We start from the raw sequence: 17,427 nt of genomic DNA, 5'->3' as shown, positions 1-17,427 counted from the left end.
AATAACCAACACCTTGTATTGTGCCCGGAAGCGAATGGGCAGCCAATGTAGATCTTGTAGAACAGGTGTTATATGACTGGTCCTGGGGCATCCAGTGACCAGTCTAGCTGCCATGTTGTGCACTAATTGAAGCTTCCGGGTTTGGTACAAGGGTTGCCCCATGTAGAGCGCGTTACAGAAATCCAACCGAGAGGTTACCAGAGCATGTACCACCGTTTCAAGGTCCCCCCGGCCCAGGTGGGTCGCAGCTGGTATATCAGCCGAAGCTGATAACAAGTGCTCCTAACTGTCGCATCCACCTAAGATGTAAGGTGGAACGACGAGTCCAGGAGCACCCCCAGACTGCGAACAGAGTCCTTCAGGGGAAGCGTGACCCCATTCAGGACAGGTGGACAAATTTCCATCCCCGGGCCAGGGGAGCCTATCACGAGTACTGACGTTTTCTCTGGATTCAAACTGAGTCTGTTTTCCCTCATCCAGCCCATTGCTGACTCCAGACAGGCATCTAGAGGAGAGATGCCATCCCTAGTCACTGCATCAGTCGGAGACACAGAGAAACATATTTGGGTATCATCAGCGTACTGATAACACCGCGCCCTGTGTCTCCGGATGATCTCTCCAAGCGGTTTCATGTAAATGTTAAATAGCATGGGGGACAGAATGGCTCCTTGAGGGACGCCAGATGTAAGCGCCCTCTTATCGGAGCAGACGTCCCCCAGCTGCACCATCTGGAATCTGCCCGAGAGGTAGGAACGGAACCACTGGAGCGCAGTGCCCCCGATACCTAACTCCCTCAGGCGTCCCAGAAGGATACCATGGTCAATGGTATCGAAAGCCGCTGAGATGTCTTAAGAGCACTAACAGGGACACGCTACCCCTGTCCATGCCCAGACGGAGATCATCGACCAAGGCGACCATGGCAGTCTCAACTCCATAGCCCGCCTGGAAGCCAGTTTGAAATGGGTCTAGAAAATCAGTATCATCCAAGACCGATTGAAGCTGAATGGCAACCGTCCTCTTGATCACCTTCCCCAAAAAGGCAGCAGCGAAACAGGCCGATAATTACTTCGAATCAGGGAGGGCTTTTTTTAACAGCGGTTTTACAATGGCCAATTTCAAGCTGGATGGAAATCGTCTTTCCCTAAAAGATGAATTGATTATGCGGCGTAACATAGTGGTTACAGCCCTGAGCCGCTAGCCAAGAGGGACAGGGATCGAGAGAGCATGTCGTCTTCCTAACACTTCGAAGGATCTTGTCCACTTCCTCAGTACTCACAGACTCAAAATGATCCAGTACAATTAAGTCCACGGAAGCTCTGGAGACCTCTATTCTGGATCCTGAAGAAATACTGTGTATGTACAGCAAACCTTGATTTTGCCACTTAATATAAGGGACACCATTTTACTACAGCATTGTATATAATGGGGCTTGAGCATTTATAGATTTTGGTACCCATGGCGTGTCCTCGAACCAAACCCCATTGGATACCAAAGGCCCACTGTATTAGAGTCATTTAAAAAAGCTGCTTCTGGTTTTAATCTGTGCTTTGGGCCATGTGTTTTGAGGAAGATGGGGCCTATGTTTAGTGGGCAACGAAAGCGCTCCCTGTGTTTCAGACCCTGCTTTGCTATTTTTGGCAGGTGCTTCTGTGTGGATTGCTTGAATGCCCTGGTGGGTCGTGGGGCGGCTGATGCAGCCCGGAATGAGGAACCCTGGAGCTGTTACATGTGCCAGCCACAAACACGTTATGGTTTGCTTCTGCGGCGGCATGACTGGAACATGCGCCTGAAGGAATTCTTCACCAATGAGAGAGGGCAGGAATACGTAAGTCGGTGGGATGGAGGGGGGAGAAGCTCAGCTGTTCCTCCAGCTGTTGCAGCAGTCAATGGTCTCTTGTCTTGAAACAATCTTAAGCAGAATAGCCTTTTCTCAAGCAGAACCTCCTTCCTTCCCTCCCACCCTTCCCAGGCTTGTGGGCACTGTCCAGCCCTTGGCAAGCATCCAGTCATTGAGCAGTGCACTGACCCTTCATTACGCAAGGGAAAAGTCTTTGCTCCTCCAAAGGATGCTTTTGGAGGGTTAAAAATGCTGTCTCCCCACCCAAAAAGCAACCTCCCAAAAACAGTATTTTAAAAAGTGTCCAGAAATGCTGCTTCTGATCACTCAAAATGGCAACCATGATGGCACACTGCATTTCTTTGGACCTCCAGAGCAGCTCAGAATCAGGTGTTGCAGCTCTCTGGCCTCTGGAGGGTGTCCACCCTGACTTTTAAGCCAAGAGTGGACATTGGTTGGAAAGGGATGAAGCCCCTCATAGTAGTAACGGGAACATGAACCTTCTCTGTCCCTCCTTTAAATCATGGCTAAGTGAAATAGGAGAGCCAATGTGGCATAATGGTTTGTGTGCAGTATTACGAGTCTGGAGACCAGGTTTCAATACACACACACACACACACACACACACACACACACTGTGTGTGTGTGTGTATTTATGTATATGTATATGTCTTGTTTATCAGTCAAAACCACAGTACAGGAGGGACCGAGTTGCTGTCCATGTGCCTGCATCCAGTCCCGCAGCATGATCAGTCCAGTCTTGGGATATGATGATGCTGCATTATTTACATGACACTTCCTATGGCTGTGCTGAATCCAAACCCCTCCTAGCCTAGGGATGTTGGGATCAATGAGGACTACCCTTGTCCTGGCCTAACTTTGTACCAGTATTGTCCCTGGACTGGCAGAGTTTTGGATCAGCTCTAACCCATCTCTATTTTTACCCTTCTCTGTCCCCTTTAAGGATTTGCTCCTATCAAGTCTTAGCCAGCAGACCAGGTGTGTTAGCAGATTGCTTTGTTGGCAGAACTCTGACGTTAGGTAGCAGAACAGGATAACCCAGCAGGTCATCTGTATTAGGGTTAGACCTCCTGGTAACAACTCATGTATGTGTGTGTTGTGTGTCTTCAAGTTGCTACCAACTTATGGCGACCCTACCATGGGGTTTTTGTGGCAAGATTTGTTCATAGGGGGTCTGCCACTGCCATCTTCTGATGCTGAGAAAGTGAGTTGCCCAAGGTCACCCAATGGTTGCTTTGGCTTAGAGGCACACCTGCAGCTCCAACATAAATTTCTCTTGTTTGGATTTTTTCAGAGGAGGTTTGCCACTAGTATTTTGCCACCAGTGTTTTCAGAGGAGGTTTGCCACCTGTGAGGTTGAGAGGGTGTGTCACCCAGTGGGTTTCCATGGCTGAGCAGGGATTCGTTCCCTGGGCTCCTGGAGTCCTAGTCCAAGACGAAACACTATGCCACACTGGCTCTTTATTGCATATTTATAGTTATTTCAAACTGTTATATTTTTATAAATATTCTATTTGTTTGAGACGTAATTGTTAAATATATATGTATTAATATGTGCAGAAGTCAGCATTGCATAGTGGTTTGAGCATTGGACTATGGCTCTGGAGACCTGGGTTCAATTCCCCGCTCAGCCATGGAAACCCATGGGGGAGTCATACTCTCTCAGCCTCAGAAAACCCTGTAATAGGTTTGAGTTAGAGTTGCCATATGTTGGAAACGACATGAAGACACATAACTAGAACATATTAATGTGTATTACATGATTTTAGAAATCAAAATGAACGTTTTAATTTGAAGTTTTGTGATTTATGGCCTCTATGCAACGATAATGGTCTTGATGGATGGTAATGACAATGAATTGCTCTTTCCTCCCCTGTTTTTCATCTCAGGAGGCACCAAAAATCTACCCTGCCATCCCAGCAGCAAAGAGGCGTCCCATTAGAGTCCTTTCTCTCTTTGACGGTATAGCTACAGGTAAGACTTGAGTTCCAGATGAGCTTTGAGTTTATTGCTCACCATTGACACTCAGGTTCAAAGGCTACATATGAATATGTGTGGCATAGGGAGCTGTGTTCAGATCCCAGGTCAACTCTGATGCTGGTCATATGACTGACTATATCAGTTGTTGATACCTTTGGATTTGGCTTTGTAGTTTTGTGAGCTATTTAGCCTTCTCAGTCAGAGAGTTCTTGTACCAGAAGGAACTACGTCCTAGAAGTGGGTTGAGAAAGTGCCCTCTCCCATGTCCTCCTCAACTGGTGGGACATAGAGGTGGGCAGGCATGTATAGAGAGATGTGTTCCTTCAAATATTAGGTATTATGGGAATCCCATAAGTTGATAAGTCTACTTTAATTAGGATGTACCAACTGACTTTAAGCCATCAATCCATCCTATCTAATAGCCACTGATCCTAGCTCCAGTCTTCATGAGTTTGCCCAAGAACTGTCTCAAGTGGGTTTTTGGTAGCCAGTTCCACAACTCAAGCTCTCAGTGAAGATGAGCTGCCTTTTATCTGTCCTGAATTTTCCGTCCATTACACAAGTTATCAGTTACCACTTACCAATGTACACTTTTTAAAAAAGTCTGTCCTGCAGTGGCAAACCAGAGCATAATAATGATGGGGGTTTTTGGAGGAAAAAAGAAAAGTGTGAAATGATAACTCTTGAGTATACTGCTACTCTGCCTTGCTAGGTCTTGGTGAGGATGGACCAGAACAGTCATCATTACTGCTAAGGACAGCTCAGCCCCACAGTGGTGGTCGGCCGCTCTTTCCACAGAGTTTGGCAACTATCTGGATGGCCTGTATTTCCTCTCCTTTAAAGGCCAGTCTGGTTAATTTGATACTGTTTTTGCTTCTGTCCATTCTCTTCTCTGTATCCCACAATATTCATGATTTTTTCTTTGTTCTATCACAGCCTGGCATCCATGAATATTTTTTTTTTTGTTTTTTGGTGTTGCTACCTCATCTAGTGATGTCAATTTTGCGTATGTGTATGTGTGTGTGAGAGAGTGTGAATCTGTGTGTTGTGCTGAACAATCATTCTGCACTCCTAAGCAATGTTGCGGTGTGCACACAAACCTTGCAGGTCCTGTGGGTTGGATGTTTTTGGTGCCATGACACTTCTTGGTGGGAGAATTCTGAGGGTCCAAAAGATTCCTGTTGGTTATTTTACTCACCTGAGAGCTTTCTACCCAATAGGTTACCTGGTGCTGCGGGATCTGGGCATCAAAGTGGAGAAATATGTTGCCTCTGAGATCTGCGAAGACTCCATAGCTGTGGGAACCGTACGGCATGAAGGGAACATCAGATACGTGCATGATGTCAGGAACATCACCAAGAGAAATGTAAGGAAACACAAACTGCAGGAAAAGAGATTCCACCCTCAACATTAGGAGGAACTTCCTGACGGTGGAACACACTCCTTCCTCAGAGTGTGGTGGAGTCTCCTTCCCTGGAGGTCTTTAAACACAGTCTGGAGGGCCATCTAATGGGCATGCTTTTGATTGGCAGAATGGGGTTGGACTGGATGGCCCTTGGGGTCTCTTCCAACTCTAGGATTCTTTGATTTTGTGCTATGTGTCTACCTAGCAGTCTGGACTGGACATCTTGACAGAGATAGCTCCTTGCTGTGGTGGGTGTTAGATCTTTGTAGGTACTGCAATGTAGACTCCAGATTTTTTGAAGAGAAAGGGGTTGTAATGAAAGTCAAGACCCTTCACCTGGGGACCATTTCACAGTGCACAGTTATAATGCTGCAATTCAACCTCAGCTGCCTTGGCTCTGTCCTGCGTAATCCTGGGATTTGCAGTTTAGAATTCCCAGCCTGAGAGCTCCAGTGCTTCCCCAAACCACACTCCCCATGATTCTGTAGGATGCATCCGTAGCTCCCAAAGTGGTGTAACAGTGTTATAATTGTGTACTGGAAGAGGCGGGATGTCTCCCATAAACCAGGCTGCCTCTGACCAGATTGGAGCAGAATGAGAGTTGGAGACAAGACACTGAGAACTGGAAAGTTGGGTTTCTGACAAATGTTTGTGTGCTATTCTTTCTGGAGCTGGCCTTGACCTGGTGACAACTATGAGGCCAAGCACCAAGTTGAGATGGGGGAAAGCAAGATGCTATGGGGCAGTCAAGAGTGAGCAAGTACATGGGGGTCAATTTGGGAGTGAGCCTAAGGTATTGTTGGTGGAATAAGCCTGGAGGATCTCCAGATCTTGAGTTTTTCCTGAATGCAAAGCAGAAGGTGTCACCACAATGAGTGAGCCCTAATGGTGCAGGGGTTAAATGCCAGTACTGCAGTCACAATACTGTGAGTTCGAAACCACAGGGCTCCAGGTTGACTCAGCCTTCCAACCTTTCCTAAGTTGGTAAAATTAGTACCCAGCTTGTTGGGGGCCAATTGGCTTACACATTGTAAACCACTTAGAGAGTGTTTAGGTCACTATGAAGAAGTATAGAAATGTAAAGTGTTATTGCTGTCACAAACATGTTGAGGTCTTGTGTGTCAAGGTGGTGTTAGAACAAGAGATCAACATATTTAATACTTTCTATCAACTGCCTTAATGTTGGCTAGACGATTCTTGAAACTGTAGTAAAAAAAGCCCCAGCCCTTTCCCAAGAATCATAGAATCCTAGAGTTGGAAGAGACCCCAAGGGCTATCCAGTCCAACCCTGTTCTGCCATGCAGGAACTCTCAATCAAAGCATCCTTGACAGATGGCCATCCAGCCTCTGCTTAAAGACCTCTGAAGAAGGAGACTCCACCATTCTCTGAGGAAGGAGTGTGTTCCACTTTGTAACAGCTCCTACTGTAAGTTCACTTGGTAGAGAATCAGTGCAGATGTGGAGGGCCATCTTATAATAATCATAGGCGATATCCAGACCGGCGCTTTACAGATGCCACGTAACCGCAGCATGATAATGGCGGCGCCCTGTCTACATGGGCGCCGCCATTACGATGTCACGGCTGTGTCAGGGATGCATGAAGCCCCAAGGACACCCCTTTCCAGGCCGTGGGGAAGCGGCTTTTTGCCGCTTCCCTGAGGCCTGGAAAAACGGCAGATTGGGACTGCTGTGGCCCCAATCCGTCGGGGAAAGGGGTGGGTGCAGGCCGCCCCAAAGCACCTTTGACAGATGCCATTCAACTATCATTCAAAGCACCTTTGACAGATGGCTATTCACCCATCAAGAGGATCAAATGGAAAAGGTAGACCCCTTCAAATTGCACCAGTTGAGCTTTGCTTTGTCTGAAAGTGGTAATGCTTTTTAAAAACAAGAGTTTCCAAATGCAGCCATATGCTGACTTCATTACAGTAGTTCAAATGACATGCAATTAAGGTATGTGTCACTGTAGCAGAGCTGATGCATCATTTTTAGCTGTGCAAATGCACTCCTGGGCCATTGCTGAAACCTGGACATCCAGGCTCAGATCTTTGTCCAGGAAGAAAATATCCATGCTCCGAGCCTGAGATTTCAGGGGGAGCGTAACCCTGTCCAGCACAAGCGGAGTCCCTATTCTCTGATCTGCCTTTTGACTGACCAGAGGCACCTTTGTCTTGTCTGGACACGCACATACCTCTTGTACTTCTGTTTTGGTTCTGCTCAGCCTTTTCCTTGTTCTCATTGCAGTCATGTGCCTTGAGCTGCTTGGGTGAGCAGAAAGCAGTCTTGTGGGGGAGACATGCTTTCGTTTTCATTTCTTTCTCTCCATAGGAAGGGAAACCTTGCCTAGAAATAAAATCAGAGGCAAAATCAAAGGCACAGGGAAATGATTTATGGCTGGGGTGGTGTCACTAAAAGTTCCCCAGTGCAAAGATCCTGGCCCTAGTCACTAGGCAGCTTTTGGAGTATCTGGGAGTCAAATTTCTGCCTCTGGGATCACCTGGAGGACATGCACAAGGACTGGCAAAAATGCCAAGAAATGAACAAGCAAAAAGACCCCGAAGTCCATTGGAAAAAGAGAAGTCCAGGGGAATTGGGAGGGAATTAGGGGCCACAAAAACGGTCTTGGGAGGCAGAGATGGTCAAGAGTAATGTGAGATTGACAACAGCAGCTAAAATAATCTACACACAAAGATGGAAAGAGCCAACAATTCTTTTCCGAGATGGGTGTTAAAAGTATATGACTTGGCGGAAATAGGTAAGAAATGGATATTAATACACGAGAAAGCTTTTTAATAAGAGTGATATATAAAGTAGAGGATTTGTTTTAAAATGTTTTATACTTTTTATTAAGTCTTTGGTTAGGATTTCTATTTCTAGTATGATAGTAAGATTTAGAGATTATTTTAATCATCATATGCACCTTTGACTAAACTAAAGGGCAATAGATAAGTAGTGTAAAAGAGCCATAGACAGGCATTCCAGAAATCATTGTTTCCCTGTTTAGTGTGAATATGCCTTTATAGCTTTTTAAAAGTCTTGTTTGTTATTAATTAGATGTGTTTTTCCTTGTTTTTTAGACATAGAAAATGTATTTGTTTGTTTGTCTTAAGTATATATTTTTAAAACGAGAAGACATATGAGATGAATATTCAGATCTGTGACCCGGTTGTTTTTCTAAAGCAATGAGGTTTTTGAAATGGGAAATTAAAGATGGCTCCTCTTCTTCATCCTGGAGAGGAGTGACCAGTGGGGTGTCCAGAGGGTTCTGTCCTGGGCCCAGTGCTATTCAACATCTTTATCAATGACTTAGATGACGGAATAGAGGGCATGCTCATCAAATTTGCAGATGACACCAAACTAGGAGGAATAGCTAATACCCCAAAGGAGAGGACAGAATGACTTTGACAGATTAGAGGGCTGGACTAAAGCTAACAAGATGAAGTTGAACAGGGAGAAATGTTAAGGGCCTACACCTAGGCAGAAAAAAAGAAATGCATAGATATAGGATGGGTATAGGATGTGGCTAGACCACAGTTCATGTGAAAGGAATCTAGGAGTCATAGTATACCACAAGCTGAACATGATTCAACAGTGTGATGCAGCAGCCATAGAATCATACAAGAACACCAATGCAATTCTTCATTGCATTACAGGAGTATAGTGTCTAGATCAAGGGAAATGATAATACCACTGCATTCTGCTTTGGTCAGGCCCCACCTGGAATAATCCTGTGTCCAGTTCTGGGTGCCACAATTCAAGAAGGATGTTGACAGGCTGGAACATGTCCAAAGGAGGGTGACCAAAATGCTGAAAGCTCTGGAAACCATGTCATATGAAGAGCAGCTTAGGGATCTGGGAATGTGTAGCCTGATGAAAAGAAGGTTAAGAGGGGACATGATAGTCATATTTAAATATTTGAAAGGATGTCATAATTGAAGAGGGAACAGGCTTGTTTTCCATGGCTCCAGAGACTAGGACAAGGAGCAATGGATTCAAACTACTGGAAAAGAGATTCCGCTTAAATCTCAGGAGGAACTTCCTGATGGTCAGAGATGTTCCTACAATGGAAGACGCTGCCTCGGCATGTAGTGGAGCCTCCTTCTTTGGAGGTTTTCAAACGGAGGCTGGATGGCCATCTGTTGGGGATGCTTTAGTTGTGAGTTCCTGCATGACAGTGGGGTTGGACTGGATGGCCCTTGAGGTCTCTTCTGACTCCACGATTCTAATGAAATGGACACTCAAATGTTTCCACTTGGCATTGGAACAGTCTTAACCCCCTCCCATCTTTCTCTCTCTCTCCTAGATGGATGAATGGGGCCCATTTGATTTGGTGATTGGGGGAAGTCCTTGTAATGATCTCTCCATTGTGAATCCTGCCAGGAAGGGCTTGTATGGTAAGCTGTGTCCTTAAAGAAATGGGGACCATCCGTCAGGATCTTCTCCTAGTTCTGGGTTGCATCTGTATGTGTATTTTGTTAGATGACATGAGTTGCTCTGTTTGAACGTAATCCTCTTCTTCTTCTTGCAGAGGGCACTGGACGCCTCTTTTTCGAATTCTACCACCTGCTCAACTATTCGCGCCCCAAAGCAGGAGAAGAACGCCCATTTTTCTGGCTGTTTGAGAATGTCGTAGCCATGCGGGTCAATGACAAGAGAGACATCTCTCGCTTTTTAGAGGTAAAATAAAATAGGAGGAACCTCCCCCCCCCCCCCCCCCCTCAATTAGCCTACGGTGCCTGTGGCAAAAAGAGCATTGTTTCATATTCTATTCATTGTAGGCTTTTTCAGACCTGCCTGCCCCAAGTTAATAAACATAGGTAACCTTGGACTTAGTTCACCAAGGATTTAGGGACCTTGGAAACTTTTTCCAGTCTCTGTAGCCTCTAGAAGGTACCAGGACAGAAAATTCACCATTTAATCTGCTACTGTTGTTTATCCCAAATTAAAACCATTATCTAAGTATCTAATTTTGTTAAGAATGTATGTTTTAGCATAGTCTTCCCCTCTAATTTATACTACAACTACCAATTTGCCTTAGATCTCTTCCTCTTTTACTCCTTCTTCACGCACCTCATTTTTTTCTCCTTCTCTTCTCATCTTTTCCTCCTCCATCTCTGTTCATCTTCTTCCTCCTCCTCCATCTCTTTCTCACCTTTTCCTCCTCTTCTCCCTCCTCTTCTTCTTCTTCCTGCACCTGCTTTTTCCTCCTTCTCTTATATTTTCCTCCTCCTTTTTATTCCTTTCCTACCTTTTCACTGGTCCTTGAGGCAGCTTTCCGAAGTTAAAATAGATACAGATAAAAACAGATAGGAAGGTTAAAAATAACAAAACATTGTTAAAATATAATTAAATCATCTAGAATTAAAATCTCCTAAAAATGTATCTTAAAAAAAAGAAAGAAAGAAAGAAAGAAAGAAAGAAAGAAAGAAGAACAGAAAAGTGGAAGGAAAGATGGGCATAGAAGAAGGCAAAAAATGCTTATTCTAAATTGGCTTATGATTCCTGAATTAAGGACAGCCTCTTTGACTGAAGTTGCATTTGGGAACTTCAGAGACCTGGAAGCAGAACAAGACTTCAGAGGGGCATTCCAAGAAAGGGATGGTTGCCCTTTCCCTTGGTGTGCCAGCCTTACCAGCAACTGGTGTCCTAAACCTCTGTGGGCACCATGTTTTGCCATTTTTTCTGCCACTGGAAGTTGTTCACTGCCAGTCTCCTCCTTTTGTGAGTTAGCTAGCACTTGACAACTTGCATTCTGACACTTGTGATCCATACATCTGAATTGCATTTGCTGATGGTTAAGAGGGGGTATGATAACCCTGTATAAGTAGTGGAAGGGATGTCATATTGAGGATGGAGCAAGCTTGATTTCTGCTGCTCCAGAGACTAGGACCCAGAACAATGGATGCAAGTTCCAGGAAAAGAGAGTCCACCCCAACATTGGGAGGAACTTCCTGACATTAAGGGCTGTTCAGCAGTGGAAGATGCTCCCTTGGAGTTTGATGGAGTCTCCTTCCTTGGAGGTCTTTAAGCAGAGGCTGGATAGCCAGCCATCTGTCAGGGATGCTTTGATTGTGAGTTCCTGCATGGCAGAATGGGGTTGGACTGGATGGGTCTCTTCCAACTGTGTGATTCTGTGACATGTAATATTATCTTCACTTGTATAACTAGAGATGAAACATGTCCATCAGGGATGGGGAACGTATGGCCCTCCAGAGGTTTGACTTCCAGGTCCTATCAGATCCAACCAGCATGACTCAAATGATGGGAAGTGTAGTCCATCAACTCCTGGGAGGCCATGGCCTTCCCATCCTGGTGCAGATTATATTTCAGGAATCATGGGATGCGTGACCCATCTCTCATTTCTCCTTCACCGTATTGACTTCTTCTCTCTAGTGTAACCCGGTTATGATTGATGCTGTGAAGGTCTCAGCTGCACACAGAGCACGGTATTTCTGGGGCAACCTGCCTGGGATGAACAGGTAATCCGGGACGCGTTGTTTCTATCTCTCATATCACTGAACCCACTGTGGCTAGAATCTCGCTGCTGATGACATTTAATGATGCAACCAGACATTTCACCAGGGTATGTGACTTGTTATGTTTTAGAATTAGATATTCTGAGTGAAGTTTCTCCCTCCCTCCCCCCCACTCAGATCAGCTTTTCATTGCTGAGCACAGCCCTATGAGCATTTATTGGATGGGTGGAAAGTGTCTGGTTACGCTCTGGTATCACTTCTCCATCAAGTAGATGCAGTAAGCAACGTTTGGGTTATTTACTCATTTTTATTACGTTTCCACCCCTCCCCTATCCACAAGGGAGGCATTTCCAAACCGCAGATAATACCAAACTACCATAAACAACCTTAAAATCATGTTGGAGGAGCTAGAAAATGCCTAGAGAGTTTGCCTTGCTAGGCACCTGGACATCCTCTAGTGCAACTCTTATGGGCAGCCAGTGGTAAATGTTGTGCATAGAGTCAGGCTGGAGGACCTCCAGATGCCTAGAGAGAGCTCTACTTTTGGACTGTGGTCCATGGTTACTAATACTACGGATATGCAGCGGAAGTAACCTGTATTAATTTTTTTCTGCCTGGACACCCATTATAGATGTGCTATGATGTAGAGAAGTGTCAGAACAGGAATCCCATGGAAGTATGCTTGCAGACCATTATGACCCATGAGTGCGATTTAGGTTCCAGGTCTACGTGTGCAGAGCTTGGAAAAGTTACATGTCTCGGTCTATAGTTTCCAGAATGTGGCAAGCATCCTTTTCAGTGGCCATATCGGCTGGGAGATGGTGATGGCTTTGGGCATTGGAAGTAGAGAAAGCCTGTTGAAGGTGTTATTTTTCTCCTCCTGGGTGTGTTCAGGGCATCCTGTAAAACTATATACTCTGGCAGTGGGATAGGAGAGTGGACTTGAGAATGTAATGAGAGTTATTTTTTCCTGTTCATAGGCCTCTGGTTGCTTCCAAGGCAGATAAGCTTGAACTGCAGGATTGCTTGGAATACAGTAGGACAGCTAAGGTATTGTTTTGCTTCTCAGCACTCCTTGCAGTTCCAACTATGTGCTCCAAGAAATGGTAGAAGGGCTGTGGGTTACCTCTTGGCTGTCTGTCTCTTGCAACAGAGCCTGATAGTTACATAATGGAAAGGAGAACATACTGTCCAGTGCAGTGATTCCCAAACTGTAGTACTTCAGATGATTTGGACTTCATTTCCCAGAATTCCTGACTGTTGGCCAAGAAGTCTGGGGCTACTGGGAGATGAAGTACAAAACACCCGGACGACCAAAATTTGGAACGGCTGGTCTAGTGGAGTCTGCAACCCTCTCCATTTTATGTCCTACCTCAGCTGCTGTGGACTTCTCTTCCTTTCCTTTCCTTCTAATCCTCCCCACACACTTCCAGCGCCTTTATTTGGACCTCCTGCCCCTCTTTTCCTGCCTATGCATCCCAGTAAGACTGCATGATGGTAATATTTCTGCCTCCACCGCTCTGTGAACAGAAATGTTAAACATTCTATCTATGTGATGATTACAAAATGAAACCTAAAGCATATCCTTTTGCTGTCTGGCTGAGACATGACAACCTCCTGCAAAAAAGGAGAAACATGGGTTCCTCTGATGGATAGAGGCTTGTCAGGTGGGTGGGTTATGGATACAAAGACCCACATTTCTGTGGTTCAGCAGTGACACCCTCCCCATGGTTGTTCTTCCTCTGAGCTTCTCTGCCAGTGTTGAAAGGGGATACATTTTGCATAGACCTCCCTCTCCTCCCTGCAAAACTAGAGCTTAAACTGGAAGCCTCTCTTTAGTAATCTTAATTCCCACTTCCCCTGTTTATGCACCTTCTGGAATCTGTGTCATTTATGCTCATTCAGGCTGTTACCCTTCCAGTCTGCGATGCTTATGAGTCTCTCTTTCTCTCTCAATCTCTGCTTTTTTCTGCAGTTGAAAAAGGTCCAAACTATAACCACAAAGTCCAATTCAATCAGGCAGGGGAAAGCCCAGACCTTGCCTGTGCGCATGAATGGCAAAGACGACAATTTGTGGTGCACTGAACTAGAAAGGTGAGATTAAGGGTTGGGAGATAGGGATATGGGGGGGGGGGTATGTGTGTTGTGTTCAGGATGGGAAGGTGGTAGTGAGCAATCAGGATGGAAGAAAGTGCTTTGACCAGAACAGCCTTGAATGGGACTCCTGAAAATGATTGCAGCCTGTGAAATTTAAGTAAATGTGAATATTTATCGGGGTGTGTATTTAAATTCACTTGATGAGTCGCTCCTACCAACCTTTAAGCCATTTAGTGAGTCACAAAATCACAGTCTCTACAATAGGCTTGGCTATTCTATCGACACAACTCTGTGATATAAGGGAAACTGAAATTTGCTAGGATGTCAGACTGTTGGTTCATCTGGCCTAGATATTGTTGGACTGCAAGTCCCAGAATGTCTCCAGCATGGACTAGCGGGCTGCTAGGAAGGGTAGACCAAGAAACATGAAAGGGCTGGCTTAATCTCAAGTATTGGTTTTAACTAGACCAGACTTGAGAAAAGCATGATTTTATTAGACTTCAGGACCAGTTGCTTGACAGAGACCTGCATTGTCTTAGACAACTATTGCTGGTTTAATGTCTGGGGTCACAAATTACACCACAAGCATGTAACTGCTATTATATCACCAGTGCATATGTTAGTCTTCTGAAGATGCCAACCACAGATGCTGGCGAAAGGTCAGGAATAAACTCTTCTAGAACACAACCACATAGCCTGAAAACCCCACAAAAAACTATGGATGTCGGCCATGAAAGCCTTTAACTTCACACTGACCCAGCTTAGCTTCCAAGATCAGACAGCATCTGGTGCCTTTAGGGTATTTAAGCCCTCCTGAAAGAGACTGCTCCCCCCCTGCCTTTAAGAAAAGGAAGACACATCACCGCTCCTGGAAATGTATGGTTTAAATGTATGGTCTGTTCTGTTGCTCCTTCCAGGATCTTTGGCTTCCCTCTCCACTACACCGATGTGTCCAACATGGGCCGTGTAGCTCGGCAGAAGCTGCTCGGCAGGTCGTGGAGCGTCCCAGTTATCCGCCACCTCTTTGCCCCGCTCAAAGACTATTTTGCCTGTGACTAAATACAGCAGGGTTACCCCAGGTCTCCTTTGGTCATGCGGCCATGGCAGGGAAGGACTGGGATGGACTAGAAATACACCATCCATTGCATCACACTCCTCCTTCTTTCCCCACGGGTACTAGAAGGAAAGGACAGCTTTCAGAAGAGACCTTTGCAGAAGTTTCCTTTTAATCAGGGACCAGAAGACTTACATGCATTGTGCAAAATACTGTGTGTTGATGGGAAGCAGCTACTCCATCCTTGTGTCTGGTTAGGCTGTGAAGAACAAACAAACAAACTTGAAATCAACCAGTGGGAAAAAGATTTTTCCAGGAAGAGTTACTACAAAAGCAACTGCATAACAATGAGCCAAATGTCCTGTGTTTCAGAGGAAGAGTCAAGAGAAGGAGACAGTTACCTTTTCCTTTATCTTTCTTTCTCACTTTTTAAAAATGGAACAAAACAATTTCACTCACCGGAGGGAAAGGAACAGGAAAAAAACCAACACCACCAAATACATTGGGATGTACCTTTTAAAACAACACTGATCTGTAACAAAAATACTTGTAAGGCAGCGTGATTTTAGGGACATGTTACAAAAGAGAAACTTAATGCACAGTTCATTTGGATTTTGCTGCATACGCCTCACAGAAGTGAGAAGGAGCTATTTATGAAGTATTTCCCTGAGATATTTATGCCGCCTCTGGTCATTTCAGAGGGATTTAGGTAGAATAACTCTTGATGGGTTTGCTGTCAGCCTTCAATCAAGATCAAGCAAAGGGAAATGACAGCACTGCATTTGCCGAAAGGAAATTCCGCCCATGTTTCTGCTGAGGAATGGCAAGAAAGATTCTTCTTTTCCCCCCAATGCACAAATTCTACAGGTTGCACCATCGTCGCCTTGCCAAAATTGGAATTGGAAGACCGTCTTAACCTGGAAAAAACACCTCACTGCTCCTTGTGTGCCTTCCTTTGAATTAAGGCCTCCAATGGAGGGATATCTGGTTCAGTCCCTATTGGTGCTGCTATTTTCATAAAGAATGTTAAGCTCAATTCTTTTTTTCCCCCCAACTGACATTACCTTTATTGCTGATTTTTGGACACAAAAGATCAGACTGGTGTGGAAACAAAACCCATCTATTTTGGGGGGGGGGGGGGGGCTGGGGTTGGTGGAAACCAATGGTTTTTGTAGGTTGTGTTGATCAGACTTTTGCCCACTGTAATTCAGTCATCATTCTCCATCCTTACCTCAGCTGTGTGCTAATAAGTTGCATTGAGGCAACATTGTGCTGCACCTCTGTAGGCTACAACACCAAAGATCTGGGGTGTAACCTTTGCTCTTTATATGATGTCATTTTGGACTAACCAAAAGGTCCTTTCTTGTGGACCCTTTGAATTTTGGTGAATTTTTAGGTTTTGAGTGGATTCACCACCCTACTAATGTTTGTGGATTCCCCTCCAAACTGGCCGAGAGCTATTTTCCCACTGTCAGTATTCATAATGTAGACGGAGCAATGCTTTGAGCTGTTTGAACAAACAAAATATAGTTATCTGGAAAACTATTGAGAGCGGCCAAGACACACGCAGAGAACACATTCCTTCATTCCATAGAGCTTTAGAGATTTTGGTGAGTATTGCTTCAAAACTGACGACTCAATGCAGAAATTTTTCCCCATCCTGGGGTCTTCATGAGCCACAGTCTCTCCAAATGAATGTGCTTATGAGAACCTTTGAGAATTCAAAGCATTGGAGATAGCCCAACTCCTCATCTAGCATTTCGCCTTTTGTTTGACTTGGGCAACATCCCTCCCATCAGTCTCATGGCGAATGCCCGAGTAGTAGTACCATTTAATTCATTTGTCCTACTCCACAGGGAAGCATTCTGAGATCCCTCTTCTTTCATGATGACTTTCAAAGAAGAAGCTGGAGGTTTATTAATTCTCCATCTGTTAATTAATGCCAGCAACCAAGAGTAGAGAAGATAGTTTTGTGGGTTTTTCAAGCTATGTGGCCATGTTCCAGAAGAGTTTGTTCCTGATTTTTTGCCAGCATCTGTGGCAGTGGCATCTTCAGAGAATGCCATCTTCAGTATTCTCTGAAGATGCCAGCCACAGATGCTGGTGAAACATCAGGAATAAGCTCTTCCAGAACATGGCCACATAGCTTGAAAAACCCACAAAAAACTATGGATGCCGGTCATGAAAGCCTTCGACTTCACACAAGAGAAGATACTTACAGCAGGGATATTGAATAAAGTGGTGGGTCTGCAGCAGTCATGATGAGTGCTTTGGTCACCATTCCCTGAAGCTTAATGGAATAGTGAAGCTGCTAGTTTGCTTTGGGTTTTAGTGGGAACTTTGAAACCTTCTCCCCTCCATTGGTTCAGAACCTTGGATATCTTTTTAAAGCTCTAGAACAGATCAGTGGCTCCCTTGAGAAGGAGCACCTAGTCTAGAGGAGAATGGTACCCATTTGCAAACACTGTATGCAATTTTATATTTGATTTAGGAGAAATAACTGGACTTGAAACCCAGGTTCCTCCCTTGGTGTTAACCCTGAATTTGGTATCACCCA

General features: G+C 44.9%; 1 protein-coding gene across 2 annotated transcripts in view; it reads left to right on the top strand.

Moving 5' to 3' along the window:
• The window catches only part of DNMT3B (DNA methyltransferase 3 beta), a 37,731-nt gene extending 20,825 nt beyond the window's left edge, over positions 1-16,906 (top strand). For both annotated transcript variants that reach the window (XM_042465889.1, XM_042465888.1), the window contains 9 exons: positions 1,642-1,825; positions 3,748-3,832; positions 5,059-5,204; positions 9,547-9,637; positions 9,772-9,920; positions 11,637-11,722; positions 12,700-12,769; positions 13,695-13,813; positions 14,734-16,906. In XM_042465889.1, the coding sequence (XP_042321823.1) occupies positions 1,642-1,825; positions 3,748-3,832; positions 5,059-5,204; positions 9,547-9,637; positions 9,772-9,920; positions 11,637-11,722; positions 12,700-12,769; positions 13,695-13,813; positions 14,734-14,875 (1,072 nt within the window). In that variant the 3' untranslated portion in view covers positions 14,876-16,906. The remainder of the gene's footprint in view (positions 1-1,641; positions 1,826-3,747; positions 3,833-5,058; positions 5,205-9,546; positions 9,638-9,771; positions 9,921-11,636; positions 11,723-12,699; positions 12,770-13,694; positions 13,814-14,733) is intronic.
• The last annotated feature ends 521 nt before the right edge of the window (positions 16,907-17,427 follow it).

Source organism: Sceloporus undulatus, chromosome 4, assembly GCF_019175285.1.
Source record: "Sceloporus undulatus isolate JIND9_A2432 ecotype Alabama chromosome 4, SceUnd_v1.1, whole genome shotgun sequence".
In the NCBI taxonomy this organism is placed as follows: domain Eukaryota; kingdom Metazoa; phylum Chordata; class Lepidosauria; order Squamata; family Phrynosomatidae; genus Sceloporus; species Sceloporus undulatus.
The sequence above is the reverse complement of the archived record's forward strand: the minus strand, read 5'-3'. Positions and strand labels throughout refer to the sequence as shown.